Source organism: Dinoponera quadriceps, unplaced genomic scaffold (assembly GCF_001313825.1).
Source record: "Dinoponera quadriceps isolate SergipeBrazil2010 unplaced genomic scaffold, ASM131382v1 scaffold2414, whole genome shotgun sequence".
Classification (NCBI taxonomy): Eukaryota; Metazoa; Arthropoda; class Insecta; order Hymenoptera; family Formicidae; genus Dinoponera; species Dinoponera quadriceps.
The window spans coordinates 415,638-441,860 of record NW_014556444.1 but is presented as its reverse complement, the minus strand read 5'-3'; the positions used below and the strand labels follow the sequence as shown (position 1 = coordinate 441,860).

The window sequence follows — 26,223 nt, the reverse complement described above, 5'->3', positions numbered from 1 at the left end:
GTGTCGGTTCGAGATCAAACCGTTTGCACGTACGAGCGGACATCCCGATAATTTTTCCAGTCTCGTTAACGACGTCTAATTTCAATTTACCCGATCGGACCGTTTTCTCTTGACCGCTCGTAGAATTCGACGTTGAAATCACAATTGGTTGTGAAATATAAATTTCGCCGAAAATATTAGTCTCCTGTATCAGTTGTATTCTCGTGCGTGATCGCGCAAAACAAGGAGAGAGGAAACTCGAGTCGAAATTTTCGAAGTTGCAGGAAACTGAATAGATTATTGTGCAATAAATAGTTATTTGCCATTTTGAATTTTTTTTTGAAGAACGACTTCAGAATTATTTAATATGTGATTATCTCATCGTTCTATTTAATCTTTCTTCAATAATCAAAGTGTCAAATAGTGTTGTCAGTTTCGGCTAGCCGGATATCTTTCAATAACTGAGTATACGGCTAATTTTAGACGTCATTATTATCTGTTATTGTTAGAAAAATCAATAATTTGTAACATCTGAAATTAATCGTATATTCAGTTACTGAGAGCTTCGGGTATCCGAATAGTCAAAATTAACGGCACTAGTGTCAATTGTATAACTTACTTGAATGCAGATGGAATATGTACGACAAATCACTATTAAATAATGTGATAAAGATTAATGGACGAATATAAATAATGGAGGTATAAAACAAGAAATCTTGTATTTTCACAATCTCTTTGTTGATATTTTCATTGGCGTCGAAAGTGTATACATATGAAATATATAACTATTATTTATTGACGTCATAGCGATACTATCATGTCGCTTGATACATTCGGAAATATATGATGCATCGCTATCTACCTGTCCTGGTGTCTTGACTTCCCGAGACAGCATCTTGCTCTTGGCTGCCTGTCATGGCACTTCGAATACTAACTTATAACATTGATACACGTAAGATGTGACGATTCGGTCGGAAAAACACGTGTTAACTAACGCAATGCTGGCGAGAATCGGATTAAAAATTTCAGAAAGCTGACGAAATATTTTGGTTCATATTCTCAACTCATTTTTTTAAATAAGAGTGCCTTAAATGTAGCTTCTTAGCTAATCAGGTTATTTCTAAGCTATTTTTACATTTTTATCAGTAAAAGTTGAGAATATAGATTATTGTGTTGAAATGCAACGTAATGATCGAGAGAAAGTATGCGACTCGCGAGAGTACCAAAACAATCGGCAAAAAGAATAAACTTATTTCCTTTCCCATCAATTACCAACGTCGCCGCTCGTCACTGAACGCCGAGTGATCACAACAATCAAAATATTCCGGACTTTCAAGGAGGTCGCATGTATCCTCGCGTACTTTTTCTAGTGTTTCCATTGCGTTTCGAGTCGATAAGCGATATGCGACGATCACGCATGTTGGTATGTTATTTATCATTCGCATCGAGTGATTAAAATATTTCGTCGGCTTTCAAACTTTTCAATCGAGCTCTCGTCGACGTCACCTTGTTTAGCACGTGTATCTTCGATCGAATTGTATCTACGCGAGTATCAATGCCACGACGGAATAGTCAGGATGCTGAATCGGTGAGCGAAGATAGAGGATGCAGGACCGGGTTGCGGACAGCGGTACATCATATATTTCAAGATATGTCGAGTCATTTATTATACGGAACGTTTTTGGTTTTAACAGTCGTTTGGCGAACTTACCGAGGATAACGAGGTACCCGAGTCGAAATGTAGGCCGACATTCATAGTCCGTCATCATTTGACAAGTAATTATAGCTTAATGAATATCTCCGGTTACTCGTCAACCTATATATCGGTGCTTGTTACATTATTTCACACCAGAAACATCGATTCAAACAGGCGAATAATAGTCCATGAATATGAATCTAGAATTAATTAGGTACTCAATCAGAGACCCTAAATAATTCACTATTATGTACACCGGTTTTAGAATCTAATGTAAATCTCGCAAATGCTGATATTTTACGTCTAATATTATTTATTGGGCCGGAAGCTCGATCTTGTTTATAACTACCAACCCTTTTTTCATTTCTCTTCCTTGTTATTGCACAAAATCCAAATTTAAATATATATTACACGCAAGATTATTGGACGCATAGCTGTTAGTTTTGCTTTCACAGCTTTTTTTATCCATTTTTTTAAAAACTTCAAATTCCATCGATATTTCCGACATCAAAAGAAAAAAAGAAAGAGATTATGAGAGCAAAGATGTGTTGCTTTTTTCCAATTAATTTTTATTACGTTATTTAATATTTGCTTACCTCTTTAATATGTTATATATTGAGCAATTGAGTAAGTTATATGACACATATATTGCCGATTGAAATTAAGAATAAAGATTAAATGCACATGCAATATTGAGGTAATCGGACATTAAATGATTTTTATAATAACCCTTCGAGCTTCTTCAGCACGATAAATAAACAGTTATTTGTATCATCAAAATATAAGACAATAGCTTGTATATTACATTTCGGGATTCTTTATTGGTGCTTCTAGTTTGAAAGAGAATTTGCAGGATTAATGTAGAATCAGAATTTCGCTCGAGAGCGGCGCTGTGGTAACTGTTCTTTTTCGGTTTGTTTCGCGTCCATTGATGGTCAATTTCGGGAAAAAGGACCATCGCGCTGAATGTGACACGCGAGTGACACGTGCGTGAACGACATCGCGGCTACATCGGGGCCAAACCGACAGCTGTTCCTCGTTCTCATCTCCTGTCTTCGTTCGGGATATTTCTGCTCTTCTCGATTTACCCACGTCCGCTATAGCATTCCCTATCGCCGATAAGGTCAGCCTGTTGTGATGTGCCTATAATGGCGTTGTCAAGTTTTATGTTTGGGAGCTGTCCGGAGAATTGACATAGATTTATGTAAAGTTTATTATGCGCATGAAAAATCACGTGGGTCGCGTATTCTCTCTCTCTCTCTCTCTCACTCACTCACTCTCGTTCGCGCGAGGTCGCGGTCGTGTGAGGTGTAAAACATCGTTATCGTTATACGTTTTGCAACTCGATATACTCTCGCGTTGTATGCGAATTATGATGGGTCGGTAATTTTGCACGCGTGTTATCTAATCCGAAAATTATCGCTAAGTATTATGGAAATACTTTTAACAAGAGTATACTGAAAACAAATTACATTCAATTCCGATGCCAACAAAATCCTTTTGTTATTTTAATCACAAAAATAGTCAAGGCTAGTATAGTCAACTATTTTTCTAACAAATGTTACTATAATGTCAGTGATAATAACCTTACGTGCATGTTGCTACTGCTATATTTGTGATTAAAATAACAAAACGATATTATCGGCGCCGGAAATAACTAGAATTTTCTCTCGGTATACCAAGTTATACAATTTCACAAGTTGTACAATTTCGTCGACACGTCCTTCTTTATTGGTAGCGTCTTCCGGGAGGCTTCTAGTTAACCGTAATTAGACGCGTCAGTCACGATTAACCGGCTCATTCGAACGAGGGCGTATTGGTGCGTTTCGTATTTTCGCGATTTCGAGACGACGAACATTTGTTGGCAAGCTGACGGAGTCCTCGAGACATTCTCGCGTCGCACGCTGAGTTCATTAGGCTACCTGGCCGGCGCTTTGTGCGATTCCATTTTCTGAGCCCGCGGGTATGCTCTCTTCGAGGACGTATGCTTTTATATCGGTACCGGCGCGCCGCATTTTCACAATGGCGCCTCGACGCGGCATTTAGAATGCGCAGTTGTCCGCATTTCGCAGCCGTTCGTGTCGCGCTCGCGGCTGTCGCACACCGACAATCGGGCGGTATTTACGAGGGAATTAATCTCGAGTTAACGATCATTCTTAATATGCGCGTGGGAACATTGAGAGCCGCCGAGTATTAGGCTACATAATAACTTGTAGGGACAATTTATCAGGCGTAGTCCCTTTACGTCGTACCGTCGCCCTTGTATTTCGAATTGATCGGAGCTTCCGTTATTCGTTCATTTTTCATTTTTACGTGTCCGCGCTGAAAGAAATGGAGAGGCGCGCGCCGCTCTGAAATATCGCTCATGCTAATGGTCGAATCCGGGAAAAATAAACATGTATCTTAAGAGTAATGACGCGCACGAAGGCGGGCGTGTAAAGAGGTAACGAGATATAAAACGGTCATTTAAATGTCATGAAGGCCCCAGGAGACGGGACCCGGCGAACGCCGGGTACATTTTTGTTCTACGGTGCTGCAACAGTGCCACGGTCGTTAGGAGGCGATCGTGCGTGCAAGATGACGCGGCTTCTTTCTCTTAATGCTCGTCGTATTCTTTTACGGTTATCACTGCGCCGCGCCTGACGATCGCTTCAACCGTCCACCGGTATCTTTCGCTTTAATGACTCCCTTAATCGTCGGATACCGTGCGATCTTCCCTCACTACGACGCCGTGATATCTTTATATTTTCACGTCGGAGTCAAGTTGTTCTTGGAGAGCAATGGAATCGGATGCTTATCGCCTTGCGCGCTCGCGAAAAAGAGCGTCTCGCGACTAAAACGACGTTACTCTCGGGGATCTAACGGATATATCGTGTGATCTCTTTGCAGCCGCTCCATTTCAGGTAGAACATTGACAAAGGCGTCAAGGGCGAGAGTCGCGAAGAGGAGAAAAAAATTGTGAAAGAGCGGTAAAATCGGCGTATTATTTGGCTTTTAGACTCTAAGATCTTGTTGAGCGTGTAAAATTAAGATTTATAGATGCAGACCAGCGATACTTCTCTGTCGGAATATACAGGGTGAGGAAAAGGTGTGGAAATCTTGAAAAGTCTCGGGAAATATAAGTTGTACAGGGAAGTGTTTCGGATAAAAGTTGTCGAGATCTAAAGAGATCTATTTACTGATCCTGTCAGTTTGACCTTGAGTGAAAGAATGTTATTACAGTGAAATTGTCACATCAAATTGCGAAGTTTACGAAACGAGTATTGCGTTGACAGGACAGCGTTCGCATTGAGAAACCAGTTTGGTTGCATTAATCGGCAAGCGGGCGATTAATCGCGATTCGGCTGAAAGTATCAAAATTTCGGTTCTTACAAGCAGAAATTATGTTTCAACCAAATCGCGTTTGATCGGCCGTTTTCCGATTGCAGCCAAACTGGTTTCTCAATACGGAGGTCGAAGGGGTTAACGCGATAATTAGCGCAAAGGCGCGTTCCACTCGAGCGAATTCGGACGCGGTCAGTCGATCCGGGAGGATCCGTTTGTTTCCGACTGATCTCGACACGGTTATTCCGCGCTTTTCGCGAAGCGCGATGGCCCCGAGCAGATGCCTGAAAATCGAGGAGCCAGCGATACGTACGATCGAACGATACGGATTATCGAAGGGACGGGAAAAAGCCGATAAAATCGAAATACATTGGCCATGTCGATCGCTCGGCTGTTCGGCTTTAAGACCTTGCAGGATAACCACTGGAGAAAACCTTCCGAGTTATACTCATTGCTTTGGAATCTTCGTGGTCAATTGGATATCTGGCGTATCGATTCTTACAGTCCGAGTGCTCCGAGCGGTCTTACGGCGTCGCGCCGCTACAGATATATGCCCATTCGGGAGCATGTAAATTGGAGTTTTGTTGGGCATTTATGAGATTGGTTTTTCGCAAGCTTACGAAGACGGACGCGCGACAGGCACGAGAACAATGTAGGACCGCCGAGAGCGGTTGCAGGGATACAAGCGCTTTTACGCCATCTTCACATTTCTCATTATTACGTCTGTACTTCGATCCGCGATATGGTTCATCCAAGAGATAAAATTGAAATATACTCCCTAAGGTGCAATAGGTGTATCGTCACTGAGAGGCGGCCAATAGTTATTGGTGGTCGTAGTTGTGAGTATACCATTGCAAATGGGTCAAGTTTCGCTGGAGTGTCTGTTGGTGGTCTATAATTTTACCTGGAATATCGTTATGTTTAATTAACTTTTATTTGTGATATGCTTATGCTGATGGGATTTGGACTTGGGGTTTCTGGCTCTTGAATCTATTACCTTGCGAGCACCGAATGCGACAAATGATTGGCTGCGTATACGTACATGTATGCGTATTTCTGCTGCGGGACAGCGGTTTGCAATGAATATGTCACCGGTCCAGAATCGCTGAAGTATGGGGCAGGGGAGTTAAACGTAAGTGTATCTACTTAAAGTCGGTTAATATTCACTGATCATCAGTGCGATATTGTCTTACCGATTCAATCAGTGATATTTTTATTGATTTCACTTGAGAGAATATTTTCAATAACGTAGTAACGTGAAATCGCACTGCACGCTATTGTTTTTCACTCATCCTCGAGCGTGTAACGGCCACTTTCTTGCCGGCACGCCTGTGAAACGATAGATCGACTTTGTTACCGCCGAGAGAATTATTCGGATGCGAGTAACTGAAAGACACGAAGAGCTTGCCGCGCTAGGTCACCATGGATCGTTACGTCGGAAACGAAGGAGAGCACTCGCGGAAAACACTCTTGTTCTTCTCGTAGTACCCGTGGTTCGCGCGCGAACGAGGAAAGCATGAGAAATTCATCGTCGTGTACGCGCCGCCAGTCGATGCCGGGTAGCGCGCCAGTAACAGACGCGCAGGCCGACCTTACCCATTACCCGCAGCGACCTTTAATTTCAACCGGTAAGTTCGCCGTGCCCCGAAGTGGTTGACAAATAAAGCTGTAGAAGTGCTCGCTGGAGTGCTGCACGAAAGCCAAGGCTGGATATCCACCACCTATTCTATGGGTGTCGAGAACCCTTGGTTCTAGCAAGAGGGAAAATTCGCAAGGCAGAGAGAGAGAGAGAGAGAGAGAGAACGAGACATCGAAATATCGAGATAGAGTAAGAGAGAGAGAGAGGAAGAAATAGAGAGACGGAGGAAAGCGAAGGGAGAAGCGGCGAGAGGAGTCTAGGATTTTGGCGACACTCCAATCTCTGTATAAATACCACCGGGAGTCACCACGTGCCTCCCCCCGCCGCCTCTCTCCCGCCTCCCCATCTTTCTGGCGATACAAACTTTATTATTTTTTCCCCTGTCCACTCCACGCTTTTTATCATTCTTCGCGCGAACCGGCAGGCGCGAGACCGTCCCTGTCGTATGTCACAACTCGTAATGAGGTTTAGCGTGCGCTTTCGCTGCCTCCGCGCGTCACACGACTCTTATGCATACTCGCATTGCTACTCCGCTTGTTTTTCTTTTGTTTTTTGTTTTTTTTTTTTTTTCGTTTCACGAGAGTACGGACGGGCGAAAGTTTTCGTCATTGTTCGCCCACGTTGCAGTCTCGTGTTCGCGCGAGACTTACGATCGGAATTATTTTATTGACGAAATTATTTCGCGCGTTCGCGTACATCCTTCGAATAGGGGAGGCCAGGGACAAAAGTAACATTTTGCTTATTCGAGCCGATATCTTCCATTACTTTTATTATTATTTTAGAATGCCAAATGTACGAAAGAGGAAAACGAACTTAGCGACGACCGAAAAATATGGGTTGACGGCGGAAGAATTTCATAGAAGAAAAGCTTCTTTGATGCGACTAAATTTTACGACTTGTGACATCCCTGTAAGCAAGAAACATTAAATCAGTCTTTTGAAATATTATTTTATCAATATTATTTTTAATGTTTGGGTAGAATATTGTTAACAATGACGTTGTATACAACATTAAGCATTACATATTTGGAAACGTTACATATTATAAAATATTATTATAATAACGTCATGTTAATGATTTCTTGCTTACTTGAATGTTTCTTTGTGCCAATATAAAAAGAACATGTTTTGCTATATTGATTATATATTTGTTTTATTTTTTTTGCCATGTTACAATCAACCCTGAGCCCTGTTATAATCGATTTTAGGGATTGGGGCAATCGTAATAAGTCTCGACCTTCATAAAATGAAATTTTTCTACTTAATTATAAAATGTGGTTAGATTTTATCCATCTTTTAATATAATCAATGAATGTGTTTATCTTATGAAAGAGAAAAAAGTTAATATACAAACAAGCAAATGGAAGATATCGATTTTATCAAAAAATAATGTATCTAAATGAATGGAAATCAACACTAATAACGATGATTATTTTCGGGATGAAAATAACAGACTGCTACTTTCATTCCACGTTACTTTCGCCCCTGCCAAGGCATCGATTAGGATCGCTCGCCGCGTCTGTCGCGTTGAATATTTTCGTGAGATTAGCTTCTCCGTTAATTCTCTTCTGACTGAATTAATATGATAGAATTCGCGCGATGCGATTTTTATCACTATCCATCTCTCTATTCATCCGTCTATTCATACTGAAAAAAAGATTAACAATTACCAAGTTCTTTTTTCAGTACATGTATTTTTCTCTCTCCGATATCGCACAATCGCCACTATTATTAACTATATCACGCATACCGGCCAGAAATTAATGACTTATCGCATCTACGCGCGACAGCTGAGCCTCGTAAATTTTGCGTCAATTTTGTATAGTCGCGGATTTCTTCGCGATTTATTACTGGATTAATTTTAAAATATAGCACGGCGTTCTAGAATAACGTGTATCCGTTGTCAAAGGTTGTACACCAACGTGCCCGAGAACGAAGACGGATGGCTATAAAAGCTATTTCACAATTGTTAATTCGTGTTTACACAAGTGACCAGCGGACAGTCCATTTCACGTCCCATAGATGATAATGTACGGCTAATTTACAGTCTAAGAATGCGAAGCCAATCCTTGCGTCATGCTGCTAACAATATCATCCCGAAAGCCGCGCGGCGAATATTATCGTGCGCGCGCGCGCGTTTGTTATTTCACGAAGTAGTAGAAGACGCGCGCGCTATGCATGTAATTCGCGTGTGGAAACATCAAGCTGCACCTGATGACGTTCCAACGCGGATGAAAATCCCGTCGTAGAGAATTCTCTAAAGTGCAATCAGTGTATTATCATTGAGAAGCAGTTTATCGTCACTAATGATCACAGTTATAAGTATAGCGCTGCAAATCAATAAAATTTCACTGCAAAAGTCTGTCAATAGTAGCAGCTGTTTTCATCGGAGAAGTCTAACTGCGGAAACTATGAGAAAAGATATTATTTATTATCTTTTCTCTATTATCTTAATCCCACTTTTAAAGTATTGTCAACGCTTCTGCCTGAAATATTCTTAATTATGTTTAATCGACTTAATTTATATCGTATTCGAATGGAAAGCACGCTCATCCTGGTACCCGAGTTCGAAACCTCCAGCTCTTAAGTCTGCTACCATACTGTGCCAACTTCGCCAAATACGACATACATATGGTTGATTGCATATACGATATGTAGGGAACTTGTAAGCCTATTCTGTAACTTTTAATGACAGTTTCGTTATCGTTACATCGTCGTTGCGCAGATATAGTATATAATAGAAAAGTTGCGCAATGACAACCTAGACTAGTGACATTCTTAAAATCGTTGAAAAACTACAGAATAGGTAACTGCTTACTAGTAGCTACTGGGGACACTGATTTCTCCTATTGATTTTGTTGAATATCTTAATAAATGAAAGGAAAATTAAAACGTTTTTAATTAATACATAAGATATATTTACATCCTAAGACAATAATACATTAAGAATGAACGTTGCTGCTAACATGAAAAAAAAATGAAATCTCTCCATTCCGAAATAATGGCTAGGGATCAAGTCTACCAAAGTATCAAGTGTCTCCAATTACATGTTTCTGCTGTAGGTCACGTAACAGCGATTTGCAGTGAATCTTTCATTGATCAAAATCAGTGAAGTACTAGACAAAAGAGCTAAGTGAAAAGAGTTTCTCCTAAACATTAGTGAGTACTCACTGATTACCAGTAGATTATCAGTAGAATACTATTTCATTGATTCAATTTAAGAAAACATGATTCTTCCTCGTATCGCGGAAAAATCCACCGGTGCTATGTATTTCGTTCCGCTGTTTGTTCCGGTCTGCGTGCCCTGGCATTTGACCTTCGCGCGAAATCTCTCCGGGAGTCGCCTCGAAGATCGGTCGAAAAATTGTCCAAATCCGGAATCGGTCGGAGTTGGGCAGTTACGTTCGCGAGAGATACTCGGTGCGCGGGGGAAGAGCCACTCTCGTGTAACATCTTCGATATTCGCTTATCCTCGAAGGGGCCTCGAAGGACCGTGGGACTCCTTGCGAGGAAGAGGAGGAGAGAGAAAGAGGGGGAGAGAGCGGTTGAATGGCGCCGGGTGGAGCGTATAAAGACGTCGCGAAAGCAAGTACGCTCGGATCCACCTGGGAAATTTAAGAGAACATTCTATCGCGTAGTTATCACGAGGATACGTGTCGCCCGAGCGCGTCGTCGGCGACGTTACCGAGCTCTTTTCCTGACCCCGTTCGGCTTCCGCGAAGGCCGGAAGCTCGGCCATCGTTTCTAGAATTTATGGCGTTCAACGGCGCGCGGCCACTTACTACTTACCGCTCGCTATCTGGCCGTGGGATAAAAGCGAGAACGCTTTTTCACGGCGGCGGGAAGAGGTTCCGCTATGCACTTCAGGCGTACGAAACATCGAGTTCGTGTCTCGACGAAATGTGGAAATAAATTATTATAGAAAGAGTGAGAGAGAGGGAGAGAGAGAGAGAGAGAGAGACAAAGGGACAGACAAAGAGAGAGAGAGAGAGAGGGAATCTCTCTTTTATTCCGGTGAAATATCTCGCGAGGATAGCCTTCGATATATCAGATTCGATATATTATATCTAACGCAAAAATGTGCGAAATATATTCCGCGAAGACGCGAACGAGTCGTCGCGAAAATGAAATTGCGTTAGATAATTGACTCTTAATTCGTTACGTCCCCCGTGAAATTACGAATATACTCCGTCGTTTAAAGAGTTAACTAGATACAATCGCTAGTGTTTCTCTGTAAAAAGAACCCTCTCTCTCTTTCTCCCTCTCTCTCTCTCTCTATCTTTCTTTCTTAGCGGGGCCACTTGCTTTAATTAGCCACGCTGCCACGTTCGAGAACGGTGCGGCAAAGGGAGAGACCGTAAAGTAGAACGCAAATTATTTCTAGCACATTTTCGAGTTCCCTCTGAAGAGAGCGAGAGAGAGAACGATTTTTCCTCGCGTCGTCGATAGGATCGCGTAGATGCGGCGCGACGATACGCTCCCTCCCCACATTGACGCATCGCGCAAACTCTCGCGGTATTTCGCGTGCACCCGCGTATAAATATTGCTGCCACGTTGCCGCCACGGAGAACGTGCGCCCGCTCACTCGTTCGCGAACGTCGTCGAATTATAGGTTGAACAGGTGCAGGGGCCACTTCGTCGTCGTTTCGACGAATGACGCGTTGCCGCGCGACGTGTAGCCGCTTGAAAGCTCCGTCGTAGCTTCGTCGGCGACGTCGACGTTTACGATCGACGGTCGCGCAGTGTGTTTCCCGTGAAACGATACAGAGACCAGGGGGATACGTGCCGGGCTTTCGCGAAATATCGACCGGCATTTTCTCGAAGAAAACCACTTGCTCCCGCTCCCAACTAGATCCCGTCGGGGAGATTTTGCTAAAATTAGCCGGTAGACTATGGAGTCGCGCTGGCACGATTCCTCACTTTCGAGAGTTGTCGCGATTCTCAGATAGACTTCGCTTTAATAAGGAAGAGAAACGTGGAAGAGGTAACGGAAAGAGGGGAGGACAGTCGGATGTTGGCGTGTGCAAAGTGAGAATGAAATGTTTTGCAAACGGACTGTCTCCTCTTAAGTCGAATCAGTGAAAATGTCACTGACTAAAATAATATTGTGTTGATAATCAATGAGTATTCATTCAGTCTGAGTTGAGATTTTAGTTCTACATTAAGTCTAGTTGGTTTTATAATTATATGTATATTATATTTGTCGTAGCAAACTCAAGAGCTAGAAATTCCGAGTTTCATCATGATAAGCGTGTTTTTCAAATACGATATAAATTAAATCAATTAAACATAATTAAGAATATCTCAGATAGAATTACTGACAACCCCTTAAACATATGATTAAGATGATTAAAAAGAAGTAATAAATGACTTTTTCACTGCTTTTCAGCAGTTAGATTTTTCCGATGGAAACAGTCGCCGCTATTTTAACAGACTTCTGCAGCGAAATTATATTGATTTGCAATGCTATACTTATAACAATGACTACCAATGACTATTGACTGCTTCTCAGTGGTAATACACTAACTGCACTTTAAAAAATATGGGCAGAATTGACAAGACGGTGGGGATCGCAGCAATTTAATCTTGAAGTAAAAAGAATCCCGCATATCGGTCCGGAAATGCGATACGATGTTATTCCCTCCGCTGATTTTTTATTTCGAGATTAAAATTTCTTCAAATATCAATTTCGTAATTAAGACCGTCCTGATTATCGTATCTTTCGTTTTTTCACGTTGACTTCGCCGGTGTATGTATGTATGATATCGAAAAAAAAATGGAAAGTAGGACATTACAGAATGCGCATGATGAAATATTTGATATTGAGCGGCGCTATTTAATTAATATAAATGGAAACGAAGTATTTAATATCAAACAACAAATTTTTTTCCCGTGTAATCGTCGACCGTGTATAAATTAATTTGATTGCCGTACGACTAGCCGAGGAGGGAATTGCGAATCCAAATATCCGGCAATTATTAGCGGAATTTTGTAATAAAGCGCGCGGAACGCAGAAAATTTCGTTATTTAATTACACCGTTCCGTCGTGCTCCAGGAACGAATTTAAGAACTTTGCAGGGCAGTTTTATGCGGAAATTACTATCAGACATTCCACAGTTTATATTGCGTAACTGCCGCTTTGAAGCAATTCCGTATTAATACGCCGTTGAGTTTCTTTTTTTCCCCTTTCCGCTTGTCGTCCTACTAGAGACTCGGTTGTTTAATCAGTCTGCAAGCCAATCATCATTAGGCGGACGTTATAATTTCCTGTTTGCCCTACTCTCTGCTCCACCCTCCCTCTTTCTTTCTCCCTCGCTCAGTGTGTGCGTGTGTGTGCGGATATCGCAGATTAATTTGCTACTTTCAATTATAGTTTTTACACCCGGACTTACCGTCGAGCCAGATTAAACGCAAATAATCACCGGTGGTAATTGGTAGACACGGTAAACGCTACGTAATTAATCGCGTGCCAAAAACGTGTTATCGATTCGCGTTAAAAGTTAAATTGAACGTCGGGGGTAGTAGCGCGGTGGCGGTATACATATCTCCCCCGCGGCCCTCCCCCCGCGTCTCGCCAACGCGAAGCGAACCGACAAACCGCTCTTGTTACGTGTGACTGCAATTTCTTAGTGCCTCCGACCGCGCGTGTTCCGCGGATCGGTGAGCAACTACCGCCAACAACGCTACACCGTTCGCGCATTAGGACAACCGAGGCAGGCCGGAAGAAATGCAGCATTTCAGCTAGACACGTCGGCGGTCGCACCCTCGCGCGCAATTTGCCAAGAAGTTCGCCGCGCTCCGATGTACGAAGGAAGCGTGAGGAGGAGGAGGAGGGCGCTGAAGGAGATAGCAACACCTGTGAAATGCAGCGCGTCGCATGCTCCAGCCCACGAATCGTTTGCGATGAAAAAAACGATGTTGCCGGGAAAATGTCCTTTCGTTTCATTCATTTCGACGTTAATTCCGATCAAAAATTTCACAGAGTACACGTTTCACGGAACCTCATCTTTAATTCTCGCGAGGAAGGACAAAAATTTTCTCTGGATTTACCATGCGTGTTTGTTTGACTCGGGTTTATTTAATTAAACAACATAATTTAATATCGAGTAGCATTTTATTTAAGCAAAAATGTTAGTCCACTAGAGTAAATCATGTTGTTTGATAGAAAAAACGGTATTATTTAGAAGAAAGATTTCGTTTTCAATCGAAATGATTTCATTACATATTAAATATTGCTTTATTGGAACGAAGTTCTTTAATACTTTCTAACTTAGCGTGGCTTTTTTCAAATAATTTTTTACTTGTGACAATTCTTATAATATTTGAATACAAATATAAAAGAAATGCGTTATTTGAGTTATTCTTATAATATTTGAATACAAATATAAAAGAAATGCGTTTAAAGAGAAAGCGAGGAAAAGACATATTTGTTGTTTGAGAAACCAAACAATCTTGTTTATTGAATCAAACATTCGCTCGTTTGCTCTACTCCAAAAGACAAATTTGTTTCAGTTAAAGAAATAGTATTAAATCCAAAGAAATCTTTTCCTCTGTGTAGGAATCATTCTTAGTTAGACATTTATTTATTACATACTATCATAATACTTTTGTAAAATATATTTCGGCTTATTATTACATACGACTTTTTGTACCTTTCCTTTGTTTTAATCAAGCAAAATGTATATTCATATATTTGCGCCGTTCATGACCTTCACTTTTCTGTTCACATCCCGCTGCTCCGCCTTTCCTTGCGAAGGCTAAAATTAAACATATTAACCTTTAATGCGTGCAGACCGGGAGAAAGAGAAAGAGAGAAAGAGGAAGAGAGGGAGACAGAGTGCTCCGGCGATAGTAGCGGATTTATTCACAAGTGGCCTCTCTCAGAGCCCTCGCGAAGGGTCCGCGCGTGTTCATGTCGTATACAGCGCATAACTCTGGCGACTTTTTTCGCGTCTCATAAAGACGTTCTCACGTGCGGCGTGTCGGGCATTAACGCGACGACCATGCGATTACGCAGTGCTTAGGAGAGCTACCAAGCTCTGTGCCGTTGCACGCGCTCGCATGTACGCATAATAACGGTCGTTAAGGAAACACTGGAGCGGTGGCGGCGGGCAGGGGAACGGGCGGGGGGTCGCTTTAAAAGAACCTGAAGAAAAAGCGCGACCATGATCGATGACTTCTGTGCATGCGTTATTAGCATGACAATGAGTATCATCGTGACGAGAGAATGCTTCTCTCTTCCTCTCTGTTCTCTCTCTCTCTCTCTCTCTCTCTCTGTTTCACCGCTCGTCTTCGTCCGTCGTGATTCATCGTCCCGTTGTTCCGTGTGCGCGCGTGCTCTTAGCGCGGCTAACAGTAGTACGTCTCCGCCGTAAGTAATGCCCGCTTTTCCGGGGATCGTTTACCCGCGGGATCCTCTCGTTTCGCGGACTGGAATCCGAGGAGGAGAGAATTAATTCTCGGTGCGCGGAAGTTGGCGGCGGCGGCGAGCGCTAGGCTTCCCTTCGTTAACGGACGGTCGCTATATCACGAAATTGCGCCGGGAGAGATTGGTAAAAACAACGGCATACTAACGACCAGCGTCCTCCTCGGCGGAGTAACGCCTCGGTCGGGGCTCGAATGCGGTGCTCGCCTTCGCGTACGTGCGAGCGAACGAGCGGGCGAAAGAGCGAGCGGACTGAGGGTACAATCGTGGAGGGCTTTCTTTTTTTTCAGTTGTTTTGCGAAGTATATTCGTTCCCGCGGCGTACACTCGAGGGTGTAATTTAAATTTCTGACGATACACGAAGCACGAATTTTGCGGAGCTCGGCCGAACATCGAGATTAGTACTTAATCCGGGAAGTATTTCGAAGCTAACTTTCACAGCCCCGGGAGAGCTGAGTTATTGAAACAAGTAAATAGTGTAATGGCGTGTTTGTAAATCTTCTCTCTCTCTCTCTCTCTTTCTTTCACGAGCATGATAGATTCCTGTGAGATTTTTTCGGTATCGCCGAGAATATAATTAACGATCCGCGTTTCGATGATTTACAATCGCGAACGTCCCGATCAGTTTTTTGAGCGCGGAGCCGGGGAAAAGATATTTTCCGCAGTAACGAGTTTCACTTCGAAACATATTTTCCCGTTTCCCTGTACGTGCGATAAGTTAGCAGTAAAAGCTACAGATTTATAAATGCGACATTTCGCGCAAGGGTTCGAAAGTTCGACTCTGGAAATCTCGCTCCGGAAGCCCGCCGCGTCCTCGTTACGCAACTGGCGGACTCCGGCTGACTAGTTCGTAACTTTTCTACTGAACGACTTCGCTCTACTTGTCGGCTGCTTTTTACACACGCCGCGTACCGGATGTGCGTACGCGCGCGAATTTCAGCGATCGTTTGATACGTGTAACAAGGTTGCCATTAGTATGGTTGGAGCTTATTCTGGTATCCGCGACTATTAAAACGCGCTGGATTCGTATAGAGAATTTCTTAGAATCTAATTGAGATCCAAACCTATTTCCTAAAGTAATTATGGATTCTAATTGGGAAATATATATAGTAAATACTTTTGTGCTAAATTTAACATGTATCACATGCCTCAAACAGTCGACACAAATTTTTGTGTGTTAATTTAACACAAGAATGAATATGTTAAAAAATAATATAAATATTGTATCAAAAATTAACACAGAATTAATATTCATAATCTGTTAATAGACACTGAAATATAAAATATGTTATTTTAACATCTACAAGTGTCTCTTATAATAAGTACTCTGCTTCATTGTTAGGTATAGTGTAGTATTAGCTAGGTAGATACCAAAACAGCCAGTCGCGCCTCTATTACAAATTACCAAACACGCGGAAACGCTCCGGGTACAGTTTGATACACTTTGGTTGTTCCATAAATCACGCCAAAAATCGCATTTTAACGGGACTCTGAGATACCACCCGCGATTTTATCCACTATTTACGATGTATGTTATCGCGAGGATGAGGAAGAAAAAATGTCGCGGCGGTTTTTCGCGAATTCTTGGCAGGCGAGCGGCGCATTAAAAATAAAGCGAAGCGGCGCCGAAAGCGACAGCTGTATCGACGGAATTCACGATGCCTCCGCGCAACGACCTCAAAAACTTTTAGCATCGCCGATCCGAGAATAGTTCGCGAGAACAAATCGCGCACCTCGTCGTGGTGGGATATTTCGGTGTTGGTGAGACGCACGCGAGCGCAAGCTTTCTGATCCGCGCGCGCGGACACGGACGCTCGCTCTCGTAATTGGATAATAAATCATTCGACATTCGATCGTCGTGTCTTATCTGCGTAGGCGGCGCGCCGCTAATTATGGCCGCGGTCGAAAGTGGATTTCTCGTTCTTACGCCTCGCGACACGTCGATAATCGTTTTCCGAATCGATCAATCACGCTCTGGCCCGGGAAGCCTCGTCGTCGAAGGAACCCGATAGCTGGCAGTGCTCTTTTACGGCGTTCAACGTTAATCAACGTCCGAATCGTCCTAGTGTTTGACGTCACTTCGTCATCGTATCGTCGTGTTCTTTTTCCGCTCCCCCCTCTCTCTCTCTCGTATTTCCTTTCCACCGTATCGAACGTGCGTCATACATATTTATACTGCAATTCTAAGCAAATATATGAATAAATCGTTCAATCGTCAAGTAGATTACGAAGCAATCGTAATTTGAGTTACAGTTTTATGTAAACCGCAATTCTGTACCAGCATCTATACCGCTCATCATTACATGTCTATAGTTATGATTATTGACTAAGAGTAGGGTCCATCAGATGCTGTAAAATACTTCCATGCGCCGTATAGATCAATAAGAATCTATCTTTAAGCGCTCTAACGGATTTCATGTGGGTCTTCATCAAGCGGAATAACCTAATGAGCTGTCATTTGAGAGTTGCGAGTTAAAAAAAGAAGTTGTAAGGTTAAACAATATTTTATTTGAAATGCAATATATACACACATTCTGGTTTCTACAAAGTAGGTTATCAGTAATATTAAAGCTATTATATATATGTTTTCTATATTGCCTATTGTATTCTTCTTCATTTAAACATCCAATATATATTTATGCTTCGATTTATTATGTATAATAACAACACTGAAAATGTTGGTAAAATTTACAAACAGTAATTTTAGCTGACAGCTTCTAGCTAGCCGTAAGATTTACGAAAAATCGTAGATATTTACGGGTGAACGTACGATACGATACACGTATTGAATTACAGATATGTTCATACGGAAAAAAATTTGTCTTAAATCAAGAATAGATATTTTCATATATAAGCAAAAATATTATAATTTTCTTAGAAAATTTTTTGTCTCGAGTTCAAGTAATATTTGCATCAATATAAATTCAACCACGTTAAAAGTAAAAGTCTTCTATAGAAGATAAGAAAATTATATAAGAATATTATAAGAAAATTATGATATATTCTTGCTTATATATGAGAATATCTATTCTTGATTTAAGACTAATCTTTTTCCGTGCATAAATTCTCACGAGTCTTATGAGAACAAGTTACGAATCTGTTTAGAATTGCACCATTATTAGCTTCTAGACTCGCTTACTGCGTAAATATCGAACAGCAAATGCGAAGCGTTGCAATCACTTCGCGCTCGAGATCGCGATCGAAGCGTCTCGCAGATTCGACGTACAGCTCGGACGAGCTTGGTAAAACGAGAATTAATAGCGGAAGTGCGAAGAAACGCGGGATGAAAATTCATATTGAAAATTGATAAGGGAATTATCTCGTGAATTTCTCCTTGGAATTTTTCCCTCTACGATATGTGTTCTTGACTGTCTCCGGACTCGCGGATTATTCGTACCTCCATTTTTCGCGAATATGTGAGAGCCCGAAAGCGACTCTCATCGCTTTTTCTCTCTTATTGCTCCCCTTTCGTCGGACTCTCGCATTCTCCTCGCTCTTAGCGGGACGGCCGGGATGCGCCTCTTTTCTTCTCGAAGAGGAAGACCTCTTTCACGTTCCGTGCTTCGGCCAAGCCGCGCTGACGCTGCTCTCTGGCCGCTGCTGCATCGTCATGAATCATAACTTTAAATTAAAATCCGGCAGAACGTCTGTGACGAATGACGCGGGGCTGCTTAATTATGCGCTAAAGAGCGCCCGTGACGTCCGCGACGGGGCGACGGCCGGGGGAACGGGACCCTGGGCAGCCGGACAAGGAGAGCCACTTTTCATCCCGTCCGCTCCTTTACCGGCCCCCGCTTCCTGTTATCCGATGCCGACGATGTCGGACAACTCGCGGCCCGCCTAATCTCTTCGTCTCCCTCCCTATTTTTAACGCCCGCGGCGCGTGTCGGGAGAGCGTCGGTGAATTATCGCGAGCCCCGGCGCGTCCGTCCGTCTCCTCCAACCGAGGACAATCGTTCGGCCATCAATCACCCTCTCAGACTTCCGTTTACCGGAGCGCCGTTTTCTCTGTCGTCACTTCGAAAAGTTTTTAATATACACCGAGTCTGAATGATCTTCCAAGCGTTACGTCGCTCGCTTCAGCTAGATGTTCCGTGACGTTAGAAGAGAGCCAACAAGCTACTTCTCTTACAACGAGACGCGTGATATGAGGATTTGCGATAATTGAAAATATTTGATGAGGCGATAAGATGATAAGGCGCGAAATGGAGGTACACGGTAAAGGATTTTGTGTTAAAAACGGCCCATTGAGATTTTGCAAAACGGCACGTGACTTTCTTGTTCAGTTTTACCTGTTCTACCTGCACACCACAGATACCAAAAGAAGCATCCTGTATATTTTGCTCAATGAGGATATTAATAGATTGGTCGGTACTGTAAAATTAATTGATAACGCAGTAACGCCACTGAAATTTTATATTTAATATGGAGAATGTATTAAAAATATAGGAATTACATTAATATCAAATTAACTCATTTTAATATTAATATAAATTAACATATTCATCTTGCCAACATATATTAACTTATTTTTTAACATATTCAACATTTTCTATATTCGTATCTAAAAATATACAGTGTTCCGGAGTAAATCAACGGATGTATTTAACATGACAGATTCTTTAGGAAGATGAAAGTTCAAGTTCGAAAATGTCGAGGTAGGTCTTTATTTATAGCGACTTTTCAGTTTTGAATATGATGTATCCTTGTAACTGAAACCCAAAGTAGAAACCTAAACTTTTATCAAAGTTCGCTTGAAATCGTTCGAAGAAAATAATTTTGTTATCCGTTCCAAGTTTAGTTTGCGGAAAATTCCGCTTTTTCGATCGCTTGTATTTCAGAAACTATTGATACCTCGACATATTCCTATTTGAACTTTTGTCCTAGAATATCTCGAAGAATCTGTCATATTAAGGATATATGTTAGTTTTTGGACATCCTATATTCTGGCTTGTAGATTTGCACACCGACATAACGATATACCACGTGTTGTAATTGTACAACGTGTCATGATAAGAGCGCTTAAGATGAGTTTATGCGTATGGAGTGCAAAAAACTGAGAAGAATAGCGTTTGTTTCGCGTCGATACGTCAATTTTTCGCGGAGATACGAACGTCAGAAGGGTCAAGAATTTTTGTAAGCGGCGCGTGCGGTCCCTCGCTGCCGACAAACGACGTGCACGCGATACATTGTAGTGCGTTCTTCACACCTCCGGTGGCACGCTCGGATAAAAGGGCGCGCCGCGCAACATTGACGAGCCTGGGTCCCCGTCAAACGATTCGCCGCTTGTTAGTATCTCCGCGTAGAAAAATCGTAGTGACATGCAGTAAATTCCTCGCTCGAAAGCTGAGATTGTTCCGCTTCTGATGAGAAGGTCGTTGTATCTTCAAGTTATCGATTAAGTATACCGATCAATGTGTTGATGTCTTCACTGGCAAAAAATATATCCGTGATCAATATGTCAATTTTGCTCTTGATTTGAGCGAATCGAAAGAAAATGAAATGAATCGTGCGCGTGTAGAGAATATATAATGCATTCTTTCTTCCCCTTATGGTATAAATTAACTAGTTTTATTCATAAATTTAATTTTCATAAATTTAATTTTACTTTAATTTACACTTATTGTTTGAGTTTTGATTGTGTGAATAATGTGATATAGTGATTTGTCACGGTCAAATTTAATCGACAAAAAATCGTTCTCTCGTCTGCAAATAAATCGGCGGAACGTTGGCTCTACATTGCAACATTTGGCTGCCTTGTACGGAACGTTACATACACCGAAGCGGATTACAAGACGAAGTCGTACTTCCTTATCCGAACTAGCGTTTCACCGCCGGTGAAGTTCGGTTTTTACGGTTTCGCGACTTCGATCACCACGTGATCCGGAAAACGATAAGAACGAAGCGGGAAGAATAGAGCGTGAGCAGCGGCAAAGAGAAACAGTGAAGATAGGGCGAGGTTTAAATGCGAGCGCGCAAAGAGAACGACTCTAAGCTGTCTCTGACGTCTCCCCATAAATCGAAGAAGTCCGACTTTTCAGGCCGCGTACCACCAAGCTTTCTCGAGCTTATTTAAATCATCCCTAAAGCCTCCTTAATATTGAAAAATGGTCCTCGCGATAGTTCGCTCTTCTTGTCCTCGTTCTCTCTCTCTCTTTCTCTTTCTTTTTTCGCTCCCACACACACACACACACACACACACACACACACACACACACACACACACACTCTCTCTCTCTCTCTCTCTCTTTCTCTGGGTACGAGCGTTTCGACTTGGTGCTCGTCGAGCAAACGAGAACGAGCCAAGCTCGTCATTACGAACGGTGAATTAGTAACAGCAATAATCGCATCAATTTGCATTTTTAATTCGTTAACGTTTTTAACGAACTTAGTCGCTCGTTAAAAGCGACGATGGACGCGCACCGTGCGCGCGTATCCTTTTTTTCTTTTTTTTCTTTTTTTAGTTTTATTTAATGCGTTGGAGTGGTGTGCAATATTGAATGCTATAATGTGTTTGCTTTGTATAATCTGTTACCCGGAAAACGCGATTTCCGAATATTGGATATACCATGAACGAGATTTGCACAGCGTTACCCGATATTCATTTGCAGCAATCCGGAATGATTCGCATTTCGCGAATGTGCGATTAATTCAGATTCCCCGTAGTTACGGACGTTGCCCGATAGATGATCCAAATTAATCATTGCCGCTTTTTCCCTCCCCCCTCCCCTCTCCCTCTCTCTCCTGCATCGACATTGCATTTATTTACATCTTACGCGATGTATCGCGCAACAGATCATCACAGATGATTTTTTATATCGCGTGATATCAGATCTCGTTCCGCCGTCGTATTTCTCTCTCCTTCTCCCTCACACCTCTCCCCTTCGCCGTTAGCTTCCCGAAGCTGTTTTCGCAGACTACATTATTACCGAATTACTCGAATCGTCTTGCGCTCGACGTGTCAGACGGGAATTTTAGCGATCGTACGTCGCGACGAGAGAGCGGAGACTCCGTGGATTTCCCAAACGTCGGATATCCGATATACGTATATCCGCAAATCCGAGCGGGGGCAAAGACGCACCGCCGCGTTCTAAACATGCTCCACTCGCCTAACTCACGGTATCGCGCCCATTTCCCGTGCCCGATGCGCACTCCGGAGGATAGCCGTGCGGGATTTAGGTACCACGTTAATAACATTCGCGTAACTTCGAGCCTCCCGGCTGTCGAGCTAGAGCGTAATGAAGCCCCGACGACCTTTCGTGCTCGCCCCGTACGTGTACGTCGGATAGGCGCTGATGTTGGCGTGCTCTAGGATTCTCATTCCGCGCCGTGACGCTGCATAATCGGCTTGACCGCAGGATCCTTGATGGATCGTTGTCGAATCGATCCCGGCCGAACGACTAGGTCGAAAATTAGAACGACCTAGTGTCGGCCCGAGCTTTACTTCGTCGTGGATTATTAGTCCCCGTTGACAGAAACGTCAACAAAAGAGAGAGAGAGAGAGAGAGCAACCCATATAGAAAATTTCTTAGAATCTAATTGGGATCTAGTCTGATTTCCGAAAATAATTATGGATTCTAGTTGAGAAATGCGCGGGTTTTGATTGGAAGTGAGTGATTAGAGTGAAGAATGTTTCCAACATATGATTCTAAAGGAGAAATATAAATAGATCCTATTTAGTCACCTCCAACATTTTCCCAAAATGGCAAAGACAGTCTGGTTGGCCGACTTAGAAATCGGATGGTACCAATCAGATTTAATAGTAAAATATGGAACAACTAATCATGTGGTTGCTACAACTACAGTGCGATTGTTGACTTTATTGTAGTAGTGACGGGTATCCAGTTGGCCCCGACCAGATTTTCTTGATATTTCAACTACAAAAGTTTTAATAGCAATTGCACCATTTAGTTGGCTTAGATAAAGTCTCGCAAATATAAACATAAAATAAGTTGTAACTACCTACCGGTACCGCGAAAGCTATTTTAATATACTTCTTACGTTTTTCTCGGGCTGGTCATCCATCCACTTTAATACACGTTGCTCTCACTTCACCGCGACAATCGGATGACAAGCAGTAAGTCCTATGCCGATGTTCTTGTGTTTACTAAAAGGTAGTGAGTCACCTTTGTTTTCTAACATCAATGCTTTGCAATAATGGCCATACAACCTTCCCAACCAAATTCTGGTTGCCATAACCAGATCACGCGCAATTACATTGATATAGTTGACACACCAAAATAACGTCATATCAACTATACACACACATTTGTCATACAAAGATAAATAAAGATGATGTACCTATGTTGCTTATAAATAAATATTTATAGTTATGTGAACTGTATCTTTTTTCCGTGCAAAGATTTCTTCTGGTTCCATTTTATGCTACGTACAATTGAACCATATACGTAACAACAAATATACAAAACAAAATATATCAAATATAACAAACTTTAAGTATTTACACTTTACAAATGCATACATGCTACGCGTGTACTATTGAGCATAATAAAAGCATATTAAGTATATTAAAAATATAACGTAATTTATTAACCTCCTAATTTGATATTTGATGAAACCAACACTTTATTCTGGCAACGATAGTCGCACGCGACACGAAGTAAGCCGAAGCAAACAGTCAATCAGCATTGCAGAAAAGAAGCTTCATCCCACATGTTTGGGATAAGAATTTAATTTCAAATTTAATTTCATTTTCCACAATACAAAATTTGGTGTTAAATTTAACACATTTCACATGTACCAAACGGGGATTTAAATTTTTGTGTTAATTTGACACAAGATGAATATGTTGAAAATGAATACAAATATTATGTAAAAAATTAACACAAAATTAATATCTATACTATTAATTGATATCTATACTATTAATTGACATTGAAATATAAAATATATTATTTTAACACTTACATATATTAAATATTAACTCAACGTAAAATATTGAGATAACAAACATAATATTAAATTAATATGGTGTGTAAAAAATTTAAAGCAAAAATTTTAACCAAGTCCAATTTTAACACCATTACAAAATGCTTATTTATTGTGTTGCTTTGAAACTATAAATGCTATCGACAGCCAATTAGCATCGCAGAAAAGAGGCTTCATCTCATGTCTGGGATAAGAATGAGTTTCAATTGGTATCATAGTGGGATAATATATTTTGGAGCGACTTTGAATATTCTAGTCGGAATCTATTTTGCATATGGGAAAATCTGGAAGAATCTCTATACTGGAATTTTACCGTACCGCGAGTGAAATTAAGATTAACCGAAGCGCAGAGTTCGAAGGCGAGGCTGAACTTAAGTTACCACCGCATTAAAATGGTTTATTAAGCGCGGACAACGAGTTGGCTCGAAATGACGCGGAGATTGTTGGAAAATTACATTCGACGTTCCAGCTACGCTCGTTGTTCGTTCACGCGTCAGTTTGCCGCGCGGCATTTTTATCAATATCTTTGCGTAACGTTCTCCAATTTGCCCTCTTTGTCGAGAAAAATCTTCCCGCGTGGGTCTCTAGAGTTCCATTATTCCACATTACTTACCCGCATTCCACACGTTGGTCAGCAAAATCTTTGTTGCTTGTAATCACGCGCGACGCACGGAGAATGGCGAGTCCGATTCTGGAATTGGCACGGGGCGAATTTAATTAAACGACTAAAAAAACGTGTTTTTCGCGACGTACGCGCACACCGTTCGGAAACATTTCTACTTGATTGTTGTAAGTCCCGTCGATCGGTGCGCGCCGGGGAGAGGCAGGGGGAGAAAGGGAGAACGGTTTCACGGCGTAACAATGCGCGCGCGAACAATTTCGCCGCGCGAATCCCGGTGACGGAAAGTCGACGGGCGATTTCGCGCGGGTCGCTTCGCCGTAAATTATGAGACGGTCATAATACGCTTTACGACTTTTCCCCGTTTCGTTTCAACCGCGCGGACTTTGTATTTCTCGGGGCGCCCCGAGGACGATACCTTTAAATCTTCGTCACACCACGGTTGCCCTACGCCCCCTCCCCCCTCTCTTCCTCTCCCTTTCTCACCGTTACGCAACCGGCAGCCGCGTCTTTTTGTGCGAACGCGCGCGTCTCGCAACCTCGGCGGGTAATGGCGTATAACGCGAAATTCACCCATTTGCTGTTTATTCATTATACGCGAGCTCTCTGCTCGTTACAACAATATGTAAGCCGAGCTTTTATTCGAGATGGAAAGACTCGGGGGAAATTTCTCGCGATACAACGCTGCGGTACAGTGCGTTTGGTTTTTTATTACCGTTTATTATGTGGCGCCGAAGCTGGTGCACGAATGTATGACGGCTACGTACGCATGCACGTTGCACGTCGAAATAATTTCGCAATCGGAGGGGAACGGGGGCGCTCGCTAGTGGTGATTAAATATTTCAAGACAAACATTTCAGGCACGTCGGCATACCGCTCGTGTTTTACAAACTTTCCTCTTAGCGCACGGGAGCGCGGAGGTCTTTTTATTTCATAAGATTAAGAAGACCGTATAAGAAGTTTTAATGGCGCGAAGTTTCCGTTAACTCGGTAAGATTTCAAAATCCATTTGGAATTTTCGCGATTCGATTTTAATTCGGCGCGATTCAACCTTCCCCGGCTCTCTCTTTCTCTTCCTCCCGCCTTTCTTTTTTCTTGATAGTAACTTTCGCCGCGGCATTTGGCCAGATTCCGGGAACTTTGGCTCCTTTCGCGCGCGGAATCGCCCCCCCCGATGATGTTTTCGGCCTCGGCAACACGCCGGTGAGATGCGAAAATTGTTCAGATTCAATGTATTGCGGTAGAATCGACGTCATCATCGCCGGCCGCTAACGAGAGCGCATTTTCCGCGCCTTTTCCATCCCCCCTCCTCGCCGTACTTTCCCGACTGCACCCCCGGCGCGTTTTCCTTCGTTCGGATAGAGATTAGCGCCTCGTCCCACTTCCGCGGCACCGTCGCCCAACCTTGCCCCGACAACACACGACGGAACCGGCTCCTTCGTCCGCACGAAGTTTGACACGGAAATTTATTCGCGCTTAACCGATTTGGCAGCGGTTCAAGACGGATGCTCCACCCACCCGAGAAGTCTGCCGCTGTTTTACGATCAAAGTTCAGAACGACATTTGCACGTCGGCTCTTTCGTCTCAGCTCCC

General features: G+C 42.5%; 1 protein-coding gene across 1 annotated transcript; it reads left to right on the top strand.

Annotated features, from left to right (window-relative positions):
- The first annotated feature begins 6,420 nt into the window (after positions 1–6,420).
- LOC106747406 lies at positions 6,421–13,800 on the top strand. Its single transcript, XM_014624900.1, has 2 exons — positions 6,421–6,627; positions 13,268–13,800. Exons 1-2 carry the CDS (start codon positions 6,516–6,518, stop codon positions 13,702–13,704), a joined length of 549 nt encoding a protein of 182 aa, XP_014480386.1. The 5' UTR covers positions 6,421–6,515; the 3' UTR covers positions 13,705–13,800.
- The last annotated feature ends 12,423 nt before the right edge of the window (positions 13,801–26,223 follow it).

Excerpts from the sequence above, each read along its gene's own strand:
- LOC106747406 (XM_014624900.1), top strand. The coding sequence starts at position 6,516 with ATGAGAAATTCATCGTCGTGTACGCGCCGCCAGTCGATGCCGGGTAGC. Across the intron at positions 6,628-13,267 it reads GCGACCTTTAATTTCAACCG|TGCCTCCGACCGCGCGTGTT; the intron begins GTAAGTTCGCCG and ends GCAATTTCTTAG.